The sequence below is a fragment of the Ambystoma mexicanum genome, chromosome 4q (assembly GCF_040938575.1).
Source record: "Ambystoma mexicanum isolate Mex_15411 chromosome 4q, UKY_AmexF1_1, whole genome shotgun sequence".
NCBI classification, from domain to species: domain Eukaryota; kingdom Metazoa; phylum Chordata; class Amphibia; order Caudata; family Ambystomatidae; genus Ambystoma; species Ambystoma mexicanum.
In genome coordinates, this window is record NC_090928.1 from 67,125,986 (window position 1) to 67,147,705 (window position 21,720).

Consider the following 21,720-nt stretch of genomic DNA (forward strand, 5'->3'; position numbering starts at 1 on the left):
GATGACAGATCCCTGGGGACTAGCGAGTGAGACTCATAATTCCCTCTGCTACTGGGGCGGGTGGAAGGAGGAACTGAGGTCATCGGGCACTGAACACACCATATATATGGCACGACATCAGGATCTCCACTTTCTCTCCTCACTACCATTGCTATGCTGATGACACAGCTCTCCTTTAAGCTTCCCTTCTCTACCTCCTTTTCTTCCTCTCTCATATCTGACTATATTCAGGCATGGTGTTGTGTTAATGATATCTGCCTTAATGCCAGTAAGACTGAGATCCTTCTCATTGGGACGCCTGCTCCCCGTTTCCCCTCCCACTCTCCAGCCACCCTCCTTGGTCCCCCTCACCCACTTGTGTGGCAAAAAACCTTGGGGTCATTTTTGACTCCTCTCGTTCCTTGTCCCCTCACAACACGGACCTTACCAAGAAGTCCAACTTTCTGCTCAACCTCCTCAGAGGCATTCTCCCTTTGCTCACCTTTCCCCAGAGGCTCAATGTCTCCAGAGGTCTGGTTCTCTCTAGGCTGGACTACTGCAACAGCCTCTTCCCCAGTCTGCCTCTTTCCTCCCTTCACCCTATTAATCTAATCCAGAATAGAGCCGCACGACTTGACCTTGGCCTCAAGCCCAGGGACTGAATCTCTGCAGCCCTAGAACCTCTCCACTGGCTGCCCATTGCTGGTAGGATCCAATTCAATACCCTCTGCATCCATCCACAAGGCTTACTGGGGCCTGGGACCCCGCTACATCCAATTGTCCCTAAATACCTCCCTGCTATCTGCTTGGGGAAGCGCCCCGAAGAACTCTAGCAGGAAGGTATTTAGGGACAATTGGATGTAGGCTCTGGAATGGCCTTCCTGTCCCTCTAGACTTGAGCCGGATCTGCTCAAGTTCTGGAAACTTCTCAAGACTTTCCTTTTCACCACCTCCTTCCCTCGCCACCTCCGCTGCTAAACTGTCCCCTTGCCGCTTGGACTGGTGCTTGGACCCTTATGTGCCTTACTGGGGCCAGGCCCTCCTCATCCAGTCTACCCCAGTACTCTTACAAGCACTTGCCCACAGGCACCCTTGCGTGGCCAGCCTGCATATAGTCTATCCCCTCCCTGCACTCTTACCTCTGGCTCTCCCTGGCACTTGCCCTCCGGCACCCCCATCAGCACTTGCCCAGAAGCGGGCCCCCTGCATTTCTGCACTTCTCTCTCCACCTTTCCTCCCTGACCTGCCCCCTCCCAACTGCACTTATGGTCACTGCACTTGCACGATCCGAATGTCACGTGGCCTCGTAGGACCGTTCCTTACTGTTATTGTTTCTCCTCTGTCTCTCCTCCCCCACTGACTTGTGGCGCCTGGAAGCACGTGTTCATAGGCGCCATACAACTGTCCAATACATAAAATAAATGCCTGGAGTCATGAGCCAACAATGCAGAGAAAACGTGCATAGCCGCATTGTACCCCCTGTTGGCAGAAAAAGAAATTCCGAAGGTCAAATGAAGGATTTATCTGAGATTAGGAATCTGTATGAGGAAGGAAAGAATGGTGCAGAAGGTAAGTAAATTGTTTTCTTAAAGGTCAGCAAGTTTATTTTGTATTTAACTCTCCTGATCTGTTTGAACAATTGAGATGAGTAGTTTTGTTTCTTGTTAACATTTAATGCATATTTGCCATGCAAAACCTTTACCATGCTCTCAATCTTGGAAAGATTGTGTTGAGTGATGGTAACACTTTTCAGTCGTTTAAATTCAGTGTTTATTTTATTGCCAATAAGTAAAATGTGTATCTAACACGGGTCCCCAACCTTTTGTTAGCAATGAGCAACATTTGAGCGTCAGATATAATTTTTGATATAATTTATCGGCATTCAATCAGTGGTAAAATGATTGGAACAAATCATAACTGTACTAAACTAAGCTCAATACTGCTAATAGAACTGTTAATTATTAGTAATTAACAGTGATCTCATCCAGGTGTAAGCCTAGTCCACGCAATTCATAAGGGCCTTAAACATCATTTGACATTAAATTGGTATAGAAATACAATCTTTAGTAAATTAAGTGGCAAGCAGTTCATTTTTAGGCACTAGGCCAGCAAAATTATTCAAAAACATTGCAGGATGTATGAAAATATTTGAGTGCTTGGAGTTCTCCCCCAGGAAATGTTCAAGCGATTTAATGGCAAATGTTTTTTAAGCACGTTTTAACAGTAGCATTTACTCCAAAATATAAAGGCTTATTTTGGTGCTGCCCCATCTATCCCTCCAAAGGAATTGTCGGGATCTTTAGGGACAAATGGTGCATTTTTAGGAGAACAGGATGAGTAACACTGGAAATAATATGGTAGAATCTAAAGATAATTTTAACCAGGCTTTGTGTGAGGGGAGGGTTATCCGTCTAAGAAATCTAGCAGAAAATAGTGCTTTTTAAAGCACTCAAGGTCTGTTACATTGAAGACAAGTGATTAGGAATAAAAAAAACTGTCTGATGGATTTGGGTACTCTTTCCCCAAGCAATCCCCTGGGAAATACAGTTGTAAGTGCTGCATTCTTAAGCATGCTAGTGGGCCAGTAACATTGTTCACAAACTGGAAATTTTGAAGACCACTTTACAGAAGGGGTGGGTTATTTCCTTCATATTGTACACATTATATGTTTATGGTTGTATACCTCACTTGTTAAGTGCACTCCCTTGACATGGGGTCAGCCTGCACTTCGCATGTTCATACCTGTGGCAGGGGCGACTTAGCCATTCATTGCTCGAGGTTGATGAATTCAGTACATTACATTACATTACATTGGGTAATATCCGTTCTTAAAGAATTTAGAAGCAGGAAGAATCTAGCAAGAAACACTATACTAAAGTAAAAATAATGTCTATGGCACTAAGAAATTATTTTCAGTAACGTATGTGAATTGCAATTGGTAGCTACACTAATTAAGTGTGCCCAGTTTGGAGCTCATTCCCCTTAGCAACCCATTGGTCGAACACCAGATAAGCAAAGCATCATACAATGTGAATTTTCCCACCAGGTACTGCAATACAAGTAGCATGTAACATTTGTGCCCATTATGACGCATGGGGCCCGCAAACACAAACTTCACATGTAAAGAAACTGGCATAAGCAAATTGTTTAAGAAGGAAAGTTTGAGCATGCATGCCACTTATTTGTCCAATATGTGGGCACCAGCTGTATAAAGGCACAGAAGTTGACAACTGTCACCAGAACACAAACACAGGCATTTGGTTAGATTATTTTTCCCATTAATGCACTTCCATACTGGAAAGAAGAATCAGAAGATGAAAATGTCTTCACAAAGATTATGCAATTATTGTGGAACATTTGGGACCAAAAAATTGCATTTTGGCAACAAATGCAAATCATACATGTACAAAAGAAGCTAATTGGAACTTCCTTGACAGTCGGGCATTCAAGTCACCTATTTTATTACGTATTTTCGTACTATTCAGCGACTAACCCCCTTTTCTGTCTACCTGAGTGCAGCATGGGAAGGCTCTGTTGGCAGCAACATTATCTTCGTAGATTGTATTCTTGGTCCAGCAGCAATGCACCTCATAGTGTACCAGAGCTCCAAGTGGCATAGACATTTTAGAGTGCTAAGACAGGGATTGTCTCAATAAGGGTGGGTTCAGAGGGGAGTCACTTTTACTTCGGATTACAGAGCAGTGCAATGGGTATTCACATGGATGGCCAAGCCAGCCTAGTTTCCGTGCTTCAGGTTCTCTTCAATCACTGGGGACTGTCATCTGAAGCCCCAAGAGATTAATTTCTGTAGCCATCCCCCTTGCTCCCTGCAACCACCTGGCCTGACCCACCATTCAGACCACTCTACTGATGCCTCTACAGCTTCAATAACTAACAGTATGTCATGCCTGTCAAATATAGTAGGCTGATTGGCTAGCCTTCCTGCACAGTTATGGCTCAGGGTACACTGCCATTGTTGTCTCATCCCTGAATGTCCTCCTTCTTAGCCTCCACGCAATGACCCAGAGCAACTGGCGAGCAACATTTTAGGGTCAGGAGAGCAACATGTTGCTCGCGAGCTACACGTTGGGGATCACTGATCTAACATCTGAACACAGCAAGGGTGCGCTGTATATCCAAAAAGTTTGTATGGCAGAACTCTGTTTTAAACATACACATACTTTATTGGTTACATGTAAAATGGTACTTTTGGTCTTTAACTTTTAATTTAAAACTTATGTTCCAATTGTAGTGACATTTGGTGTGGATATTGTGACTGTCACAAATGTTCACGCTTTCACGCAGATCATTTCCACCTTGGTAATGCTGCATGCTGGTGAAAAGTAGAGTTGGCATGTATTACAGAAATACTCAAAGCACAGCAAGTATGTACGCATGAGTTTAAACATTGTCCTGTGATAGTGTTCCTGTCATCTTGATTGGCCAGACCCTCTCCTCAAATACCAATAGCAAGTAATGACATTATTTCAACATTGTTTTAGTACTTAAATCATGGACTTTCTAACTACTTTTCTTCCTTTGACCCTTCTTAGTGCTGGCGCTGGACGGACTGGTTGCTACATCGTAATTGACATCATGCTGGATATGGCAGAGAGGGAAGGAGTTGTGGATATATATAACTGTGTCAAGGCATTACGATCGCGACGCATCAATATGGTTCAGACCGAGGTATAAAGCAGTGGTGACTGGTGAATTTTTTTAATACAATGGGCATCAAGGTTTCCAATTAATATGGACATTATAGAGCACAATTTATGTGAAATAAATGGGCAAAAAAGCCACAGTTTCTGCAATCTGTTTTGTAAGGAAACGCAGGAAAAATACCAAAATCCATTACATGCTAATTCACCAAGAGTGCACTGGACCATTTTCCAACTCGTTATCATGGTACTTTTACCCAGTATATGCCATTATTGTTAGTGTAAAAGAAAACTGTCTGTTTTATATACATGTCCATGCTGGCTGCACCAACATATGCCACTGTTCCCATTTGCCCTTAATTATATATGACAAAGCATGTCTCTGCCAGTAAGAACATTCATCATGTTGGCTTTACTCAAAGTGCCAGTAAAACACATGCCCCAGTAAGAAAGCATGCTCTTGCTGGCTGAACCAATGTATCCTCTTCCCCCTCACTCCCTCTCCCCGCAATCTGAGGCCTGCTAACAACCCGGTACAGACAAAAACATACATATTTACATAGCATACATACTCTGATTCACTCACACCCCCAAACAACATGCACTGTATCTCATTCAGACGCATCCTTTCAGACAGGAACCCTTGCATGCATACAGACACGCATACAGGCTTTTCTTCTTGCTTGAAGCCCAGTTCCTTACTCTAGATGCTGCTTCCAACACGCTGCCTCCCACTGTGACACTTTAGCTACCACAAGCAGCTTACGACGCACTCCGTGTTTACACTGGGTGGGCTTGGCTGATAGCTTGCCCCTCCATAGCGGTTGATGGATGTGCGGGCCTTCCATGGTGGTATGGTGTTTTGGCTCTAATATAGCAGGTTTGCAAGGGAACGTCAGTTTGCCCTGTCAGTCATACACAACACTATCCTTTTAGGCACTGATTCATTAAAAGAATTGACTTGTCAGCTGAAGGCTGTTTCATAGAGAATTGGTGTTAAATAAAAGGGATGAAAACTAAAAAATGCAATGTTCCTTTTCTGGTTTCCTCACAGGAGCAGTATATTTTTATTCATGACGCCATCTTGGAAGCCTGTTTATGTGGTGAAACCGCTATACCAGCCTGTGAATACAGAGTGGCCTATTTTGATATGATCCGGATAGACTCGCAAACAAACTCGTCACACCTCAAAGATGAATTTCAGGTAATGAGAAGGGGATGCGTTTATGCATAACTTACTGAACAAATGGTTTTGGTGGCTGAACCGATTTCTTAGTCTTTCCGCAGTTTTAACAGCCATGCTCATCGCTGGGCCTGGTCCTCACTTAAAGTGGATAATTAGCATGTATGTTGTGTGGTGCTGCAGTTTTGCAGTTTGATGATCAGCCTTACACTGATTGATTCATTATCTTTAGCAATAATTTGTGTGATTCCATCAAATATTTTACTGTAGCACTTCTTTTTAGCTTATACAGGCTGGCCAATGCCACAATTATCTTCCCGGTTCACGGCATTGATGCGTACGTGTTATAAGCACGAGAAAAGAAGACCATTTACATGCAAGCAACATTTAAATGAAAATCTTAAGAAATTACATACATATAATTCATATATAATTTCTTACTGAGTCATCGTGTAGACTTCCTTCAGGTAAACATTCGTTACAAATGTACTGTACTCCGAGTTAGTAGCTATATGAGAGTAGGTATCATCGCACTGCCTGACCCTTAATGTTCCAATTCTGCATCTTTCCTTTTCTTGCAATAGTAGAACTTCTGTGGCATCTGAAAAAGCATGGGTTATTTATGTTACGGATAGGTAAATTCTTGTTTTGGTGTATAAGCTCAGCCAAAATATAGGGCTTTTTTGCCTCTCCATTTCAGTATCGATTTAATAAAACTCAACCTATTCATAAGCTACTTGGTGTCTGAATCATTTCATTAGTTTATAAGACGTTTCTATCTAAATTGCCCTCCCATACATAAGATCTTCTTTCGAAATGTGTTTGCTTAGAGCTGCTTTTGTCATAAGGTTGGGGGGGTCATGGGGATGGTAATCGGTAGAGAAACTAGGGATAAAGGCCCTAGGGCGGCCGACCCACTGGCAGAATGACTAAATAATGGTATTACGTTGTTTTGCCGACAGGTGTTTTTTCGAAGTAATTTTCAGCAGAAAAATTACTTCGAGAAAAAACTTCTTGAAATATATAGGGGGTAGGTACAGTGTTAAAAGGGGTGGGGGTTAGGGATAATGGTATAGGGAAGTGGGGGGGGCTTGTCAGGAGATTTTTTTTCAAAGTAACTTCTTTGAAAAAGAAATACTTTGGAAAAACGGCTGTCGGCAAAGGGATATGGAACCGAAACAATAGTTGACAAATATAGGTTAGGACCGAATACTAATGAGCAAATGCTCTTTTATTTGGACATTTTGCTGTATATATTAAAAAGTATATGTGCTCACATTTTAAATGAACTGGTAAGTTAACGCTGAGCTGATCATTTAGTGGTTAAAAGGGGTCGACACAACCAGGTGAGCCGTATCCCCATGGCTATCACTGCCATGTGTTGGGGAGTTTAAACAGGAATTGTTTAGAGTGCCTGTGTTATGCCCTTCATTGACAGTCACCCTCATCAGATGTAGCAATTGAGCTGTTTTATTGCGATTCTAGAGGGACACCGAAATAAGACCTTGTGGTGAGAATGGATATTAACCATATAAACAGAATATTCTTAAAATAATAAATGAACCAGGTGATGGTGGAAGCACTATGACAAGAGCAAAATGCTGTTGCTCTGTGTAAATTGGGCACATACATAGTTATGCTTGCTTGTTCTTTCTAGCCTGCTCCCTGTGCTGCGTTACATGTGTCAATCTGGCTAACCTTTTAGTGCTATTAGGAGCACATAATCGGGTTACTGCTGCACAGTGTATTTGAAGTTTTGCGTTTGGACAGGAATGCTTTTGCTACAAAGGTATAAATCCATTTTGATATCTGGATTTCTGTTGTTTAGACCCTGAATTCTGTGACTCCTCGACTGCAAGCAGAGGACTGCAGCATAGCGTGCTTGCCAAGGAACCATGAGAAGAATCGCTTCATGGAACTGCTTCCGCCAGACCGATGTCTGCCTTTCTTAATCACTATTGACGGGGAAAGCAGCAACTACATCAATGCTGCTCTAGTGGACGTAAGGCTTTTGTATTCTGCAAATAAGCTCCTCCCCTCAAAGGGTATTGGTGCCATGGATTTACAAATGTGCAAAAAACAGGAACTATGGGTGGGGCAAAGCTTTTGCAGCTTGTATTTTCAACAAAACGTTGGTCGAGGTAACCTACTCATTTTACACAATGACATTACTCAAGTACATATGGATATAAGTTATGTACAATATTCCATAACTGAACACCCTGGGCCTTACCCAAGTAAAGCCTACTACCACCACATGTTTCCGGGAAAATTGGCACCCTGGAGAATCCAGTGTGGGTTGGCTTGCATTGTCAACTTCGTCTCCTTTAGTGTCCCTAGTCAGCAGGGCGGTGTTATGTTAGAAAACTGTTTCCTTTCCTTTGCAATCCACATCTATTTATTAATGCCCATCACGTAAAGGGTCACCTGTAAACTTCTATACAACAAATAAGTGAGACACACTGTTCTTAAAGAAATGTCTAGAACTACTGCTATGTCAAGTCTGTTAGCTCCACGTTTGGGTAGGTAAAATACTTACTCTTCAAAATCTAATCCAGAGTCTGAGAGAATGGGCCTAATTACAAGCCTGCCGGTCCGGAAACAACGGTGGCGGTAAAACCGCTGCCACCATTGTCTCCGGACCGGCAGACTGTGTTCTACAGGCGGGCGGTGTCACTCCCGCCAGGTCTCACCTGCCGGGAGTAACGCCATCCGCCTGCAGACGGAAATGGAAACACCAGCACCGTTATTTACGGTGCCAGTGGTTCCATTGTCCCCATTCCCATGGGAATGGAGATTAACGGAATTACGCCTCCGGAATTACAGGGTCACTGGGGTTGTAATGCCCTAGTGATTCCGGCAATCACAGAGGTGGTAATTCATTCTGGGTCCGGCATTAGCCTGCTGGTTTTTCCGGCACGGCTACCACCAGACTCACAATGAGGTTCATTGTGTGTTTTGTGGTGCGAGCAAGGGTGAAACTGACAAAACATAAAATGAAAGTGTTTTTTGTTGTTTGTTTTTTTTTACTGTTGAGTGCATCTTATTGACAGAGGGTTGAGCGAGAACGTGTGTTCTCTTCACTGAGAAGACGAACAGTGCAATTGGGCTCTTTAAAGAGAAAGGAAAAGGTGGAAATATTAGTTTTCAAAGTCAGAAACACATTAATTTCTAAATAGAACATACTTGCAATCTTAATTTTGTCTGCTAATGTTGACGAGTAATAGCGCATATGAACTAGCATGTTATGCAGTCCCATTGAAGCCAGGTTAGGAATTGTCAGTTTATTTAATGTAGACGAGAAGTGTAAACTATTTTGCTGCTATTGTGACAGGACCATTACTGCCCATTTATATCAATTTATTGTGGAGAACTTGTCCAATGTATCCTGCAACTGTGTAGTTGTCTTCCAGTGTTGGACACATGCATTTATTAGTAGATTTGAAAGGAAACCAATAAACATTCACTTTAGTCATTGACTTTGAAATGGACAATAGGAAAAGCTAGGAACAGTCTGTGCAGTTAAGCAAATATGTTAAATCTCATGACGTGTGAGTAATTGGGAGTAAAAATGAAAATGTAAAAAAAAATGAGTCATTTTGTATCATGAATACACACGCCGTTAAGCCCCATGCTCAAAACCTAAAGCATGATAGTGGTCATTTGAGGCTTTAGCCCTGGGATGCTACTTCTGGATTGTTTTTGCTTTGAAATTTTAAGTGGCACATTGGTATTGTTTCAAGTTTCACGAGGGCCATTAAAGATGAAATCCAGTATTTATCGAGATGTGATTAACTTTGTTAAACGCTTCTTGCGTACCTGGCAGTCAGTAAATGTAGGCGTTTAATGTGATCTTAAATTCACATGGCGGGGAAGTGATATAAAAGAAAATGTTGCCACCTCCTTTTTAAAAAAAAAAAAACTTTTCTGTGCTTCTCAACTACTTGCATTACAGAGCTACCGGCAGCCAGCTGCTTTCATTGTTACACAGCATCCTTTGCCCAACACTGTAAAGGACTTCTGGAGACTAGTCTATGACTATGGCTGTACGTCCCTTGTGATGCTAAACGAAGTAGATTTGGCACAGGTGTGTACCTTCTTTAGGTTTACCAAGCTTCGATCCGATCTATGAATTTTAACAAAATAGATTCTTAATAACACCTTGCTCGACTTTTCTTTTGGGTAGGGCTGCCCACAGTACTGGCCTGAAGAAGGGATGCTGAGGTACGGCCTCATACAGGTGGAATGTATGTCTTCCTCGATGGATTGTGATGTGGTCAACAGAATTTTCAGGATATGCAATCTGAACAGGGTAAGTGCTAAAATAAAGTACAGCCCATATGTGACAATTTGAAAAAAGTCATGCCAAATCAGTCTAACCGAAGCAGGAGTTTTAGTACATTTTAAATAATGTCACTTCAAAACGGGCTAACCTTAGGGTTGATCTAAACTCAGTAGAACTTTCAGGCTACAGAAATTATCAAACGTGTTTTGCTTTGCACGTTACCATCAATCATAATTTCAGTTATTTTATTTTGATTAGTTATTTTTGTATTGTGTTCCTCGTAAACTAAATCGCTTCTATGCACTGTGCTGAACAGGCACTAAATCAGTAAGACTGTGATTTGGGACAGCAAAGTTTTTAATGGCCCTTCTAAAAGTCATGGGTTTGGGAATTCCTCATATTTCTAATGGTGTGGCATTCTGCCAACTGGATGCCTGAACAGAAAGGGCCTCATTACGAGTCTGTTCGTAATTCAGTGGTAATTCCACTAAACTCGATTACCTCTACAGCAACTCGGTCCTGTCAATTTACCATGTGTTTACAAGTGGTGCTAATACTATAGGACTCCATGGGGATTTTTGTCTGATTTACTGCCGGTGGAATGGCCTTGTGATAAATCGGCTTCCTTTATGGGGGTAAAGTGGTGTATTCACCTCCATCTTGTTGCTGGAGGTAAATCCTCCACTTCACCTCGAATATTCTATTTTGGCGTTGCAGGAAAAAGTCGTAATTCCGTTACCACCAAAAAAAGTAGCAGTAACAGAATTACCACCACTCCCCCACTGTGTTGTGTGTTGTGGGCCAATGAGCTGTGGGTGAAAGCAAGGGCACAAGGTTCTACATGTCTATTTTCTATTTTTTTGTTGGCAGTATTTTTGCTCCCTATTTTTATTTTTTGATTGCATTTGCCAATTTATAGGGAGTCAAAGTGGCCGATACATCTCTTATCTGTAGGGCTCAGTGGGGAGAAAATCTTTGAGAAGGTTTCCGATCTTCAGTGCATACTGTAGTCAAAAAAAAAAAATGTGATTTGTCTCCATGGGTAAGGAGCAATCCTAGCTAGGAGATTAGTGAGGGACTAGTTGTCCAGATCAATCTGTCTGACCCGAATTTTTTAAATAATAAAAAAACAATTAGAAACTTGTAGAGCTTCTTTAATGGAATAATCTCTTCCCTAACACTGGGGCATCAGAAAATGCTGAACAGTTTTAAACAGCAGCCTAGCATTATTTAGAGATGGTGGCATTTTTGTTGCTAGAAAGACTTTGTCATCCTAGGTGCCCTTTTTGAGACCAGCAATGCTAATTTAGCTTTGTATTTCACCATTAGTCGACAACTTCTTCCATGCAGCTGTACATAGTCTTCAAATATGTTTAAGAAATTCAGGGGTTAATCGGGGAGATTCTCTTCCTCTGTTTAGGACTTCGTGAAGGTGCAGCAGAATGTGTTGCTTTCTTTAAGGCTGAATATAGTTATTAAAATGAGTAGCCAAGGGGTCTTGTCAGTACATGAGACATTGAAATTAGTGAACAGTTCCTTCAATTATGTGACTTCAATTTTTTAGGGTCCCTAGATTATTTAATGCAAGGTTTTTTTTTTTAAATACAGTATTTTTGCTTCCTGTTCCCTTTCCTTCACACGGACTCCTCCCACAGGCCTACCCCGTCCGTTCTATTTAAGGGTCGGCAGGACTGTACGTCTATGCACCGCTGCTGTTAATTCTGTAGGCTGTATTAACACCATCTTCAACGTGATGCATTTCTTGCATACCGTGATAACAGATTTTTCCTCCTGAGGAAATTCCCAGCCTTCGACACAGTTTGTTTGAGGTGTCTGGGCCCGCCCACCTCTGGAACTCCTACATGTCGGTTTTGTGTCTTGACTCCTGCATGGTTCGTCTCCCCCTTAGTCAGTTGCAGGATATTTTTGGAGTTTCCCCGACCGCGTCATGTAGAGGAATTTGCCTGAAACTGTTGCAGATCTACCAGTTCTTCTGAAAGTTCTGCTGATCTTGGAAGTAAGAGCTCTTTTTTCACCGACAGCCTGCGCAGTGACCCTTCTCTGAGACCGGAGCTCTTGGGAGGCGTCCTCTAGATTTTCCAAGACTGACCATGGATGGCCCATAGGCCGTTATGGCGTACACTGGCTCTAGAGCAGATTACTTTTTGGAGCCTGGTACCAGGTTAAGTTCCGAGAGGGTATGAGTTACCAGCAACAACGTGGCTGATGGTACTTCGTTAACTCCCTTTGTCCTTGCTACTGCACCCGTCCCAGGGTTTTCTCTAAACCTGACTCCAGGGGCTCCATGTTGGCAAGGAGAAACACTCGTGTCCCGGAGTCCTCAGTCCACCGAGATTCAAAATTGCAGACAAAAGAAAAGTGATACACAGGAGCACTCTGGTATGTCAAGGAAGTAGTCGTGCACAATTTGTGACACCTATGACTGGTCCTGACCTCCCACGACACTTACCCAGGATGACAGGCCAGTTCATTTCTGGGGGAGCTAGCTGCGAGATCTAGACCCAGAGGCAGCAAATCCCATTTCCCTCTGCCTCCAACAGTGCATCAAGGATCTGTTGTTTCTGGTTCGAGTTGGCAGTCCAGCGACTAGAGTGCTTCTTATCCAACTTAATCATTATCACCTACTTCATGAACACCTACATCTTGGACATCTCCACGTAGACAACGGTACTGGGTTCCATCTACTGTTTCGTGTACCTCTACTAAGGCCACGTGGACTCCAACAACAGTCCAGTCTCAGCCCAGTGAAGATCGCTTTTTCGGCCAGTTTCAAACCCTCATAAGGTCCAGAGCAATGACTAAGTATTTCAGGGGGATTATAGGCAAACAAATGCCCTCATCTCTGTTTACAGTTAACCTTCAGTTACGCAGACCATGACTCCAGTGACTCCCACCCTCTGCCTGGCCCTGGGGCCCGTCTCAATGCAACCAGTTCCCACAGGCTACACCAGCAGAACCTTTGCTTCTGCCAGATCTTCCGTTGCCTCAGCAGGCCCCCAGGTGCCCAGCAAGGACCTTAGCGCTCCCGCTCAGCAGGATCAAGCCGATCTGTACGGCCTTAGTGTCTCATTTCTCCACTAAAACTCAGGACATCCTGTCTTCGCTTTCTCTCTCTCTCTCTCTCTCTCTCTCTCGCTAGGGATGTGAGACAGAACCTTTTTCGCAAGAAAAAACTTCCTTCCACTTTAAATTTAGAGGTGCGCCGGGGCACAGCCCTGGGTGCATGCGCTCCCCTGACTCCACCCACCAGTGCCACTCCTCAGTCCCCTTTTCGGCGTCAACGGGAACGGGCCGGTTTCACCAGCCCTCCTGGGTTTGACTTCGGCCTTGTAATACCACACAATCTTCCCCGGATACTTTCTTCTGTCTTTTTGTCAATCAGCTACTCAGTCCTCTGACGGCACGCTCCTCCCCGGCGCATGTTGACGTCAGCCGGCTTCAGCAGGTGTCCAGCCTGTGAAGGGCACTTCCCAACGTCTGATCCCCACGCTCTTAGCCTCCGCTGCCTTGGCCCCGACCACGGCTGGGAGGGTTGTACCGCGTGCAACGTGCTTAGACTGCGTGCTCTGAAGAACAGGCTAGCTCGGTGGAGGGAGCTCTTTGAGAAGTCGCCTCCAGAAGACTTGAAGGCCTTCGTCAGACAAAAGTCAAAGGCCAAGGCAGGGCCACTTTTTTTTCCATCGCACCTCACAAGGGCGACTCCTTCCCAAGGAAACACCAGAGCGTGAGGAACCTTTCAGGTTCTCACATCAGCACTGGTACAGAGGCTTTTTCAGCTACCGGCCGCCAGGCCGAGGGGTCATAGATCCTTCCAGAGACAGTGCCAAGGGGCTGCAAGGTTCTTTTACCAGGTGTACACCCGAGGGGCTACACCGGAGTACCGGCCAACTGTCCGAGGGGGGCACCTATACGCAGCACTACCAGCGATACAGCAGAGGGCAACACTCCTACCAGTCCCCGTCCTGTGGTGCAGGGTAGGGCTTATGCTCCACCGCCAGGAGTTCTGGAGGAGGTCGGGCCCAGTGTGCCAAGCACCACAACATTGGCACGTGGCATGCAGCTCAAAATGATGGCGCCACACCAGACAAAATGGCAGCTCGTCTGATACCGCCCCTTGGAACGGAGCAGGTGGGAGCCCAAGGCGTACACCAATAGCATCAATGCTGCGATATGGGGTGGGCGTTCGCCGGGTTCCGGGCTTCCAAAAACAGAGGTCTAGATCAGCCTAACAGTTCTCAATCAGCACTGGCGCAAACAACAAAAGAGGGGGGAGCAAGTGCTTCTTTCAGTCCCCCTCGTCCGGAACAGTCTCAGAGGGAAAGAAGGCATGACGCACCCCTTCGGATCTACATGTCTCCAGTGGGGTGGCAGGCTTGCCCTTCACGCACAATTTTGGCATCAGAAGTTTGCGGACCCCTGGATCCTATCTGCATTGTCTATGGGGTACAGTCGATACTGATAGACTCCTCCGATTCCTCCCTCCCCTCCATTCCCACATTTTGGGACAGCAATTCTGTTGGTGGAAATTCAGTTGCTCCTCGAGAGCCGGGCATTGGAAGAAGTCCAACCTCCCAGCGAGGCTTGGGCTTCTACTCCAGGATTTTCACCATACAAAAGAAGAACCGGGCTGGCCTGAGAGTTTTTGGACCTCTCCACCCTCAACCTCTCCCTCCCTCTTCAAAGATTCAAGATGGTTATGCCAGCACTCATAGCGGAGACACTGTGGAGGGGAAATGTGCTCCCTGCTTATCTACACATCCCTATTTGGGAGCCTCATTGATAATTTTCCGCGGTTCAGTATCATGGACTGCCATTTCCAATACAAGGTTCTCCCCTTTGGCTTCAACTTGGCCCCCAAGGTGTTTACCAGACTATTGAATGCAGTGGCGGCCCTCCTCAGGGCTGGCACGTCTATCCGTACCTGGGCGACTGGCTCGTCAGGGCGAGATCTCTGGAGGTGGTGCATCACACTTACTCTGCTCTTATGACCACTCTCCACAAGCTGGGATTTTCTATCAACCTCAAGAAGTCTCAGCTGCAGCCTACACAGAGCCTGACCTTTCTGGGCCTCATCTGGCACACAAGCTCGTAGAGTTTTTCCTTCGGAGGACAAGATCATGGCCATCAAGAGGGCCGTAAGTCACTTCCTCAGCTGAGAGGTGATCTCGGCCTGGTGGTACCAGCATTTACTGGGGATCATGGCAGCGGTCCTACTGGCCATCCCCCACACGACACTCAAGATGTGGAGACTGGAGCTGCACTTTGCAGTCTCATGGAATTGGGAACGGTGCACCCAAGCAGAGCTTGTCAGCATTTCTCCTGCTCTCCACCCGGACCTCACCTTGTGGTCCAGGGACTTCAACCTGCGGATTGGCAGGCCCTTTCCGGTAGACACCCCCTCAGGTCACCATCACCACAAATCACTCCTTGGAAGGCGGGGGAGGGGTGACGCTGGACAACCAGTGTCCATGGAGTCTGGTCCCGGTAGGAACAGGAAACTCATATCAACTGGCTGGAGATAAAGGCTATCTGGCTAACTCTCAAGACTTTCTTTCCGCTCATTGGAGGTTATGTCGCCCTCATCCAGATGGACAACCCCACCAGCATGTATTACGTCAACAAGCAGGGTGGCACCAGGTCCCCTCCCCCCTCCGCTGTGCAGCTGAGCGGTCAGCATGTGGGAATGGGCCCGGGAGAACATCTGCCTGGCTGCAGTCCACCTTCCAGGGAGTCCAACCTGGAAGCGGACAGGCTTAGCGGACAGGTCAAAAGACTGGGAGAAGACAATTACGAATGTCAAGTCAATGATCAGGTCCTGCTTCAGCAGATGGGGGGGCATCCTCAGGTGAACCTCTGCCTCATGGGCCAACAGGAAGTGCCAGTAATTCGCGTCCTGGCAGGAGTATGGCCCCGGCTCCCTGGGCGACACATTCCATATACAGTGGAATTGCATGACAGGGTGTCCAGTTAAAGGATCGAATACAAAAGGATCGAATGCAAAAGGTGAGAGTCAATAGGATCGAAAACCGAAGGTTCACATTTTTTTTTTAAATTCTATATTTTTTGGGGGGTTTTCGTTTAGGTAAAAAGTGTTTTTTACCACAAAAACAGGGGTTAGTGGGGGGGGGGGGGGAGCCCTTAAAAAAAAAAGTAAAAAAAATAAATAAATTTCGAACCTTTTTTCGGTTGTCTTGATTCGACCCTTTTGTCATTCGATCCTTTTGATTCGATACTTTGACCTATAACCGCATGACAGCATATGCATTCCCTCCCACAACCCTGATTCACAGGGTGATCTGCAAGATAAGGGAATCGTGTGACCTCTGCATCATTCTGATTGCTCTGTGGTGGCCGGCAAGACCGTGGTTCTCAGAGCTCCACAGCATCTCGGACAGGCCACCCATTCACCTGCTGCTGGGCCCAGCTCACCACCTCTCGCAGCAGGGGGGCAGGGTCATCCACCCTGCTCCACAGAAATTAGACCTTGCAGCGTGGTTCCTGAACAGGTCACACTGAAGCATCTGAGCCTGTCTCAGGCTAACCTGGACATCAACCAGGGCTCTAGCAGCAGGGCTACTCTGAGCCAGTACAAGAGTAAATGGACCGGTTCTGTCACTGAGCCGACTCTAAGGAGTTCGACCCCCTTACTTGTACATTGGACGATGTGCTCTCATTCTTGGCACACCTCGCACACTCAGGGGTTCAAGTAGACACCTGCCGCACCTACTTGGCAGCCCACAGGAATTCTGAGGAGCTGGCCTCCTCATCCAACCCAGTGGTTAGGCGACATCTGGCGGGCGACACCAGGCTCTACTCGTCCATCAAGAAGCCACACCCTGTATGGGATCTCAGTCTATTGTTGGGTGCCCTGGCTTACAAACCTTTCAAACCAATGGCGTACATCAGACTGGTTGTTGATGGGTCTCACCGCTGCTCGCAGAGTCGGCGAGATCCAGGCTCTGGTGGCATCAGAATCCTATAATACTTTTCGCAAAGATAAGGCAGTCCTGTGAACACACCACACCCGTTCCTACCTGTTAGGAATCCAACAGCCTTGACCTCGTTGTGTAACCGTGGAATTCCTCAAGACTATACCAGTTGGGTCTAAACAAAACCACACACACCAATTGGGAGATTGACCAGAAGGAGATCAGTGGGACATCTGGGCCTGTGCGACGAACCAGCAATATTCCAAGTGCAGAGTGTTCCGACTTGAAGTGATGAACCAAATTATTCCTAGCGTAGCTGTGACCTATAGAGATATTTAAGGAGGTCACTACAAAGTTAACACACAAACAAGGCATATCTTATAAACAACACAAGATCTGTCCTGTGGATATACAGGATGGTAAAAGGCAAGAATGCAGGTAGAAAGAATGAAAAAAAACTGGCAGACATTCAGAAAATGAATAGGAGGAGGAAATCAAGGCTTACCACCGTGTAGAGATTGAAAAGTTCTTCTCTGGCCAGAGGAGGAAAAGCTAAACCTGACGACACGCGGACGCCTAAGCCCTAGGATGACCAGTCTCTAGTCCCAAACAGCCACCGGACCGACGACACGAGTACGCCTACTGCTAAGGTGACTAGTCTCTAGTCCCAAGATGTCACCGGTGAACCTCCGACCAGAGAGAAGAGACTTATCCTGGAAGCCCAGGCGGAATAATGGCCAGCCAATCAACAGGTGTTCAAACATGGAGTCGGATACACGCAAAATGCTTTGATCTCTTCCGCTGTTTGAGGTGTATACACGGTAAGTTTTTAGTCGCCGAGTATAATGGGAATGCAAGCCTCTCGGCAATTCAGCAGCCTGATGAATGAACAACTTGAGCAGGCAAATAGAATTCAAAGAATGTCGGTACAGCAGAAAATGAGGTCGGCAACTGGCGATCGAGTCCAAACAGACCAGGCTATTCCGAAGGAAGGTCCGTACAGCAGGCAGGATTCAATAATACCAGACAAGAACGTGATTTGTAAGGGAAAATTTTGAAACAACAAATCAAAGGGCAAGACAGGGGCAGAATCCGTAACACAGAGCCAGAATCAAGAAACCAGGAAACATAACCAAGAGCAGCTTTTCGCAATGAAATTGACTCAACTAGAAGCGCCGGGCTTCTTCCTGAAACAGCTTATGAGCCGTGTGTCACGTGATAGCCTACCACACTGCACGTGACCCCGGAAGGACGAAAAGCGTCCTAGTTTCCAAGGTAACCACTCCCGTTCAGAGAAACGGGTCCGGGCTGTAACAAATACCCAATGCGCCAAGGATACAGGGCATTATTGGGAGCAGAGAACCCTGAACGTATCAATACAGACAACTTCATTGTCCTTAGGAGATTGTGAATGTGGGAACTGGCCAGCACTGATAGTTTCTTAACACTACCTATGGTAGTTTGTTTTCCATCTAAAAGAGGAGATAGTTTTACCTATGTTTTTGCCGATCCTAAGGATGATGCTCAGAGAGTCTTTCACTGTCTGGATGTCCGACGCGCTCTCAAATCTGGACAGGACCAGGAGCTTCCACAATTCGGACGCTCTCTTTTTCACCTTCGGGGGTCAAGGCACAGTTATCAGGCACCCAAGCCCTCTGTAGCAAGGTGGATGGTTTTGGTCATCAAGGAGGCCTATGAGGGACAGCACAAACCACTTTCAGCTAACATGCACGCCCACGCTGTCAGAGCCAAGGTCACGGCTGTCGCATTCCAGAGGCAATTCCCGTGGTAGGTCATCAGCCGGGCGGCCACCTGGGCCACCCCTTTGGCTTTCTGTAAGCACTACTGTCGGGACGCCGGCTCTAAATCAGACGCGGCTTTCCAACAGGTGGTTGTAAGGAACTTGTTTGCTTGAGGGCTACATTCACCCTGGGGCTACATTCAGTTGTAATCGCCCATGCAGTATGGAGGAACGGGGGCAGGACGTAGGAGTAATTAATAGTTACTCACCATAGTGACTAACAGACTCCTAGTCCATAGTCCCCTTTTCTCCATACGTCCCACCATCCTCCCACCTAATAATACTGGTGTCATTAGGCAATGTTAATATTGTCGACGCATCAATGGTGACTGAGGAGTGGCACCGGTGGGCGAAGTCAGGGGAGTGCATGCTCCCAGGGCTTCGCCCCCGCGCGCCTCTAAATTTAAAGCGGAAGACGGTTTATTTCTGGTGAAACATTTTCGGTCTCCCATCCCTAGGGTGGGACACCCATGCAGTATGGAGGAAAGGGGACTATGGACCAGGAGTACGTTAGTCACTACAGTGTGTAACTATTCATTTTGCCACTGGATCTTCCCCCTCTCTCCTCAAGTACTCCCTTGTGCACCCCCTCCTGAAAAAGCCTTCTGCCTATTCTACCTGTCCGGCACACTATTGCCCGATTTCTATCACTCCTTTCCTGGACAAACTCCTAGAAAAACTGCCCATCTCCCAGCATGCTCTCCTCCATTGCTCTCCAGATGTGGTGGACCGCATCTCTCCTGCCCTGAAATCTCTCCAATGGCTCATATTCAAAACCCTCTGCATCGTCCACAAGGCTTTCTGGGGCCGGGGCCCGGGCCCTCACTATATCCAAATCTCTCTGCCTAAATACCTTCTTCTAGAGCCCTTTGCTCAGCTTCCTCTAACTCTCTGAGGGTCAGACGATCATGAGTGGGAGCGCAAGTATTCTGACCTATAGGCCATTTTTTTAACATTGAGTCGTCCATAGGTCTTTGCCATGGCCGAGAACTTGATGTGCTCCCTCTTTGCTTTTAGGGTAGGAGTGGGCAGAAATTCATTGGGCGATGCCCAGCCATTTCTATGTGACTCTGTGTCTGTATGCTTTTCTACAGACCCCACTTATTCCCAGGGTCATTGAGAGGTTTGCCAACTGCAGGGATACCGCTCTTATTCCAACATCTCTTCCGTGGCCAGCTCGCTTCTGGTTCTCCGGTCTGATAGAATCTCAGAGGGAGGGGATTTATTACCTTTCCAGAGAGAGACCATTTCCTACAGCTTCAGTTAGTTAGGGTTTGACTTTGACACTCCTACACTTGATTTCTGAGCTCAGCAGCATGGTTCTTGAGCTCACTGCAGGCCATATTCGTGATCAGCTGAAATCATGGTAATAATTCAGGCAGCTAGAAGGCTTCTGCCAGGGCCCATACAGTAGCAAGAGGACCAGATACTGTTTGTATTTGTATTTATTTGTATAGCGCACAAAACCCTGAGGTATCTAGGCGCTTAACCTTACGAGATTGGTTACAGTGCTTCCGTTACCGAAAGGAAGCTTAAGGGGTCCATTACAGCAAAGTAGAAAGTGCAAGACATGAGCAAAGTGCAAAAGAAATTGACTTAGACCCTATGTTGCAGGGCGACAGCACACACAAATGCAATAATCCAGTTAAGGCATAAAACAAAGTGGCCACCCCATGTTGCAGGGCAGCAGCGACCCACAAATGCAAGAGAGGAATCCATGGGCATGAGCAGTATAGCAGTTGGGTACTCGCCCTGGTGTGTCCTGGAAGTGGACAGGGAGTAGACAGGGCCTTTTGGTGTGGGCCTTAGGTGATCTGGGCCAGCTCCCACCTCCCGGTTGCTCTCATTGGCTAATAACAGCCAGGGTAAATAATGGAAGGTTGGAGCTAGGCTGGTTGCGGAGAAGGCCAGGCAGAGCGGCCATCTTAGAATGACCCAAGTGCAGTGAGAGTCATCAGATCAAAAAAGCAAAGCAAAGTTGATTTAGATAGATTTAGATAGACCTAGCAATAGGTGTAGGATTCCTGCTGTCCGTGATAAGCAGATAATAACAGTGGGATTCCGTGGAAAATGCGGCAAAACAGCACCGTGGACGAAGTAGCACAATCGACACATGCTTACCCAGAAGTTACAAGGCCTTCTAGGCGATGGAAAGGCAGGCTGGAGGATTGCAGGAGCGGACATCATGCTCCGGGGGTAGCCAGGAGGAGAAGAATACGGAATGTTATTGGGCTCTGGACAGTCAAGACAATCCCTTGACTAAACTGCTTAATGATACTGTCCTTTATCTCTCTCGTAACACATAAAGGTCTCCCCTCCTGTTAAAAGGCCTCATCCAGTTTGGAGATGAAAGGATGATGCACAATTCTCAATGTTCAAACCCTTTGATCTTTTAGCCTCCACTGAATTAAAGATTATGAACTGGAAAGTTTCTCTTCTGCTGGCTGTCACATCTGCACAAAGAGTCAGTGAGATTCAGGCTCTATCAACTTTTGAGCCTTGTACCACAATGACAGTGGTGTTACAAAATCATCTTTCTACTTTGCCTAAAGTAGCATCCTTGTTTCACATTGTGGAGGTTGTCCTTCCTACCTTTTTTCAGAACCCTCCATTTTCGGATGTCTTTGTTGATTTCACTGACGCTGCTTTGCTGCTGGAGCCAAAGTCGGTACCATAGAGGCTGGCGGTTCTCCTCGCCTTGATTGACGTGGGAGGGCCCAGGGTATCTCTGATGCACAATGCAGGATTCTTCAGCCTGGTTTTCTGGTCTTACACTTTCTATTCTGCAATCCCCTTCTGTTTTGTTGTCTGTCTTCTCTTGTTCAGCGGCTGTCTCGAAACTGCTGTTTCCTCGTGGGCCT

At 46.0% G+C, this 21,720-nt stretch overlaps 1 protein-coding gene across 18 annotated transcripts in view; it reads left to right on the top strand.

The window, feature by feature from the left end:
- PTPRK (protein tyrosine phosphatase receptor type K) overlaps window positions 1–21,720 on the top strand; it is a 1,571,968-nt gene that overhangs the window by 1,514,077 nt on the left and 36,171 nt on the right. For all 18 annotated transcript variants that reach the window (XM_069607477.1, XM_069607481.1, XM_069607480.1 and 15 more), the window contains 5 exons: window positions 4,533–4,668; window positions 5,695–5,844; window positions 7,652–7,825; window positions 9,779–9,910; window positions 10,010–10,135. In XM_069607477.1, coding sequence (XP_069463578.1) covers window positions 4,533–4,668; window positions 5,695–5,844; window positions 7,652–7,825; window positions 9,779–9,910; window positions 10,010–10,135 — 718 coding nt within the window. The remainder of the gene's footprint in view (window positions 1–4,532; window positions 4,669–5,694; window positions 5,845–7,651; window positions 7,826–9,778; window positions 9,911–10,009; window positions 10,136–21,720) is intronic.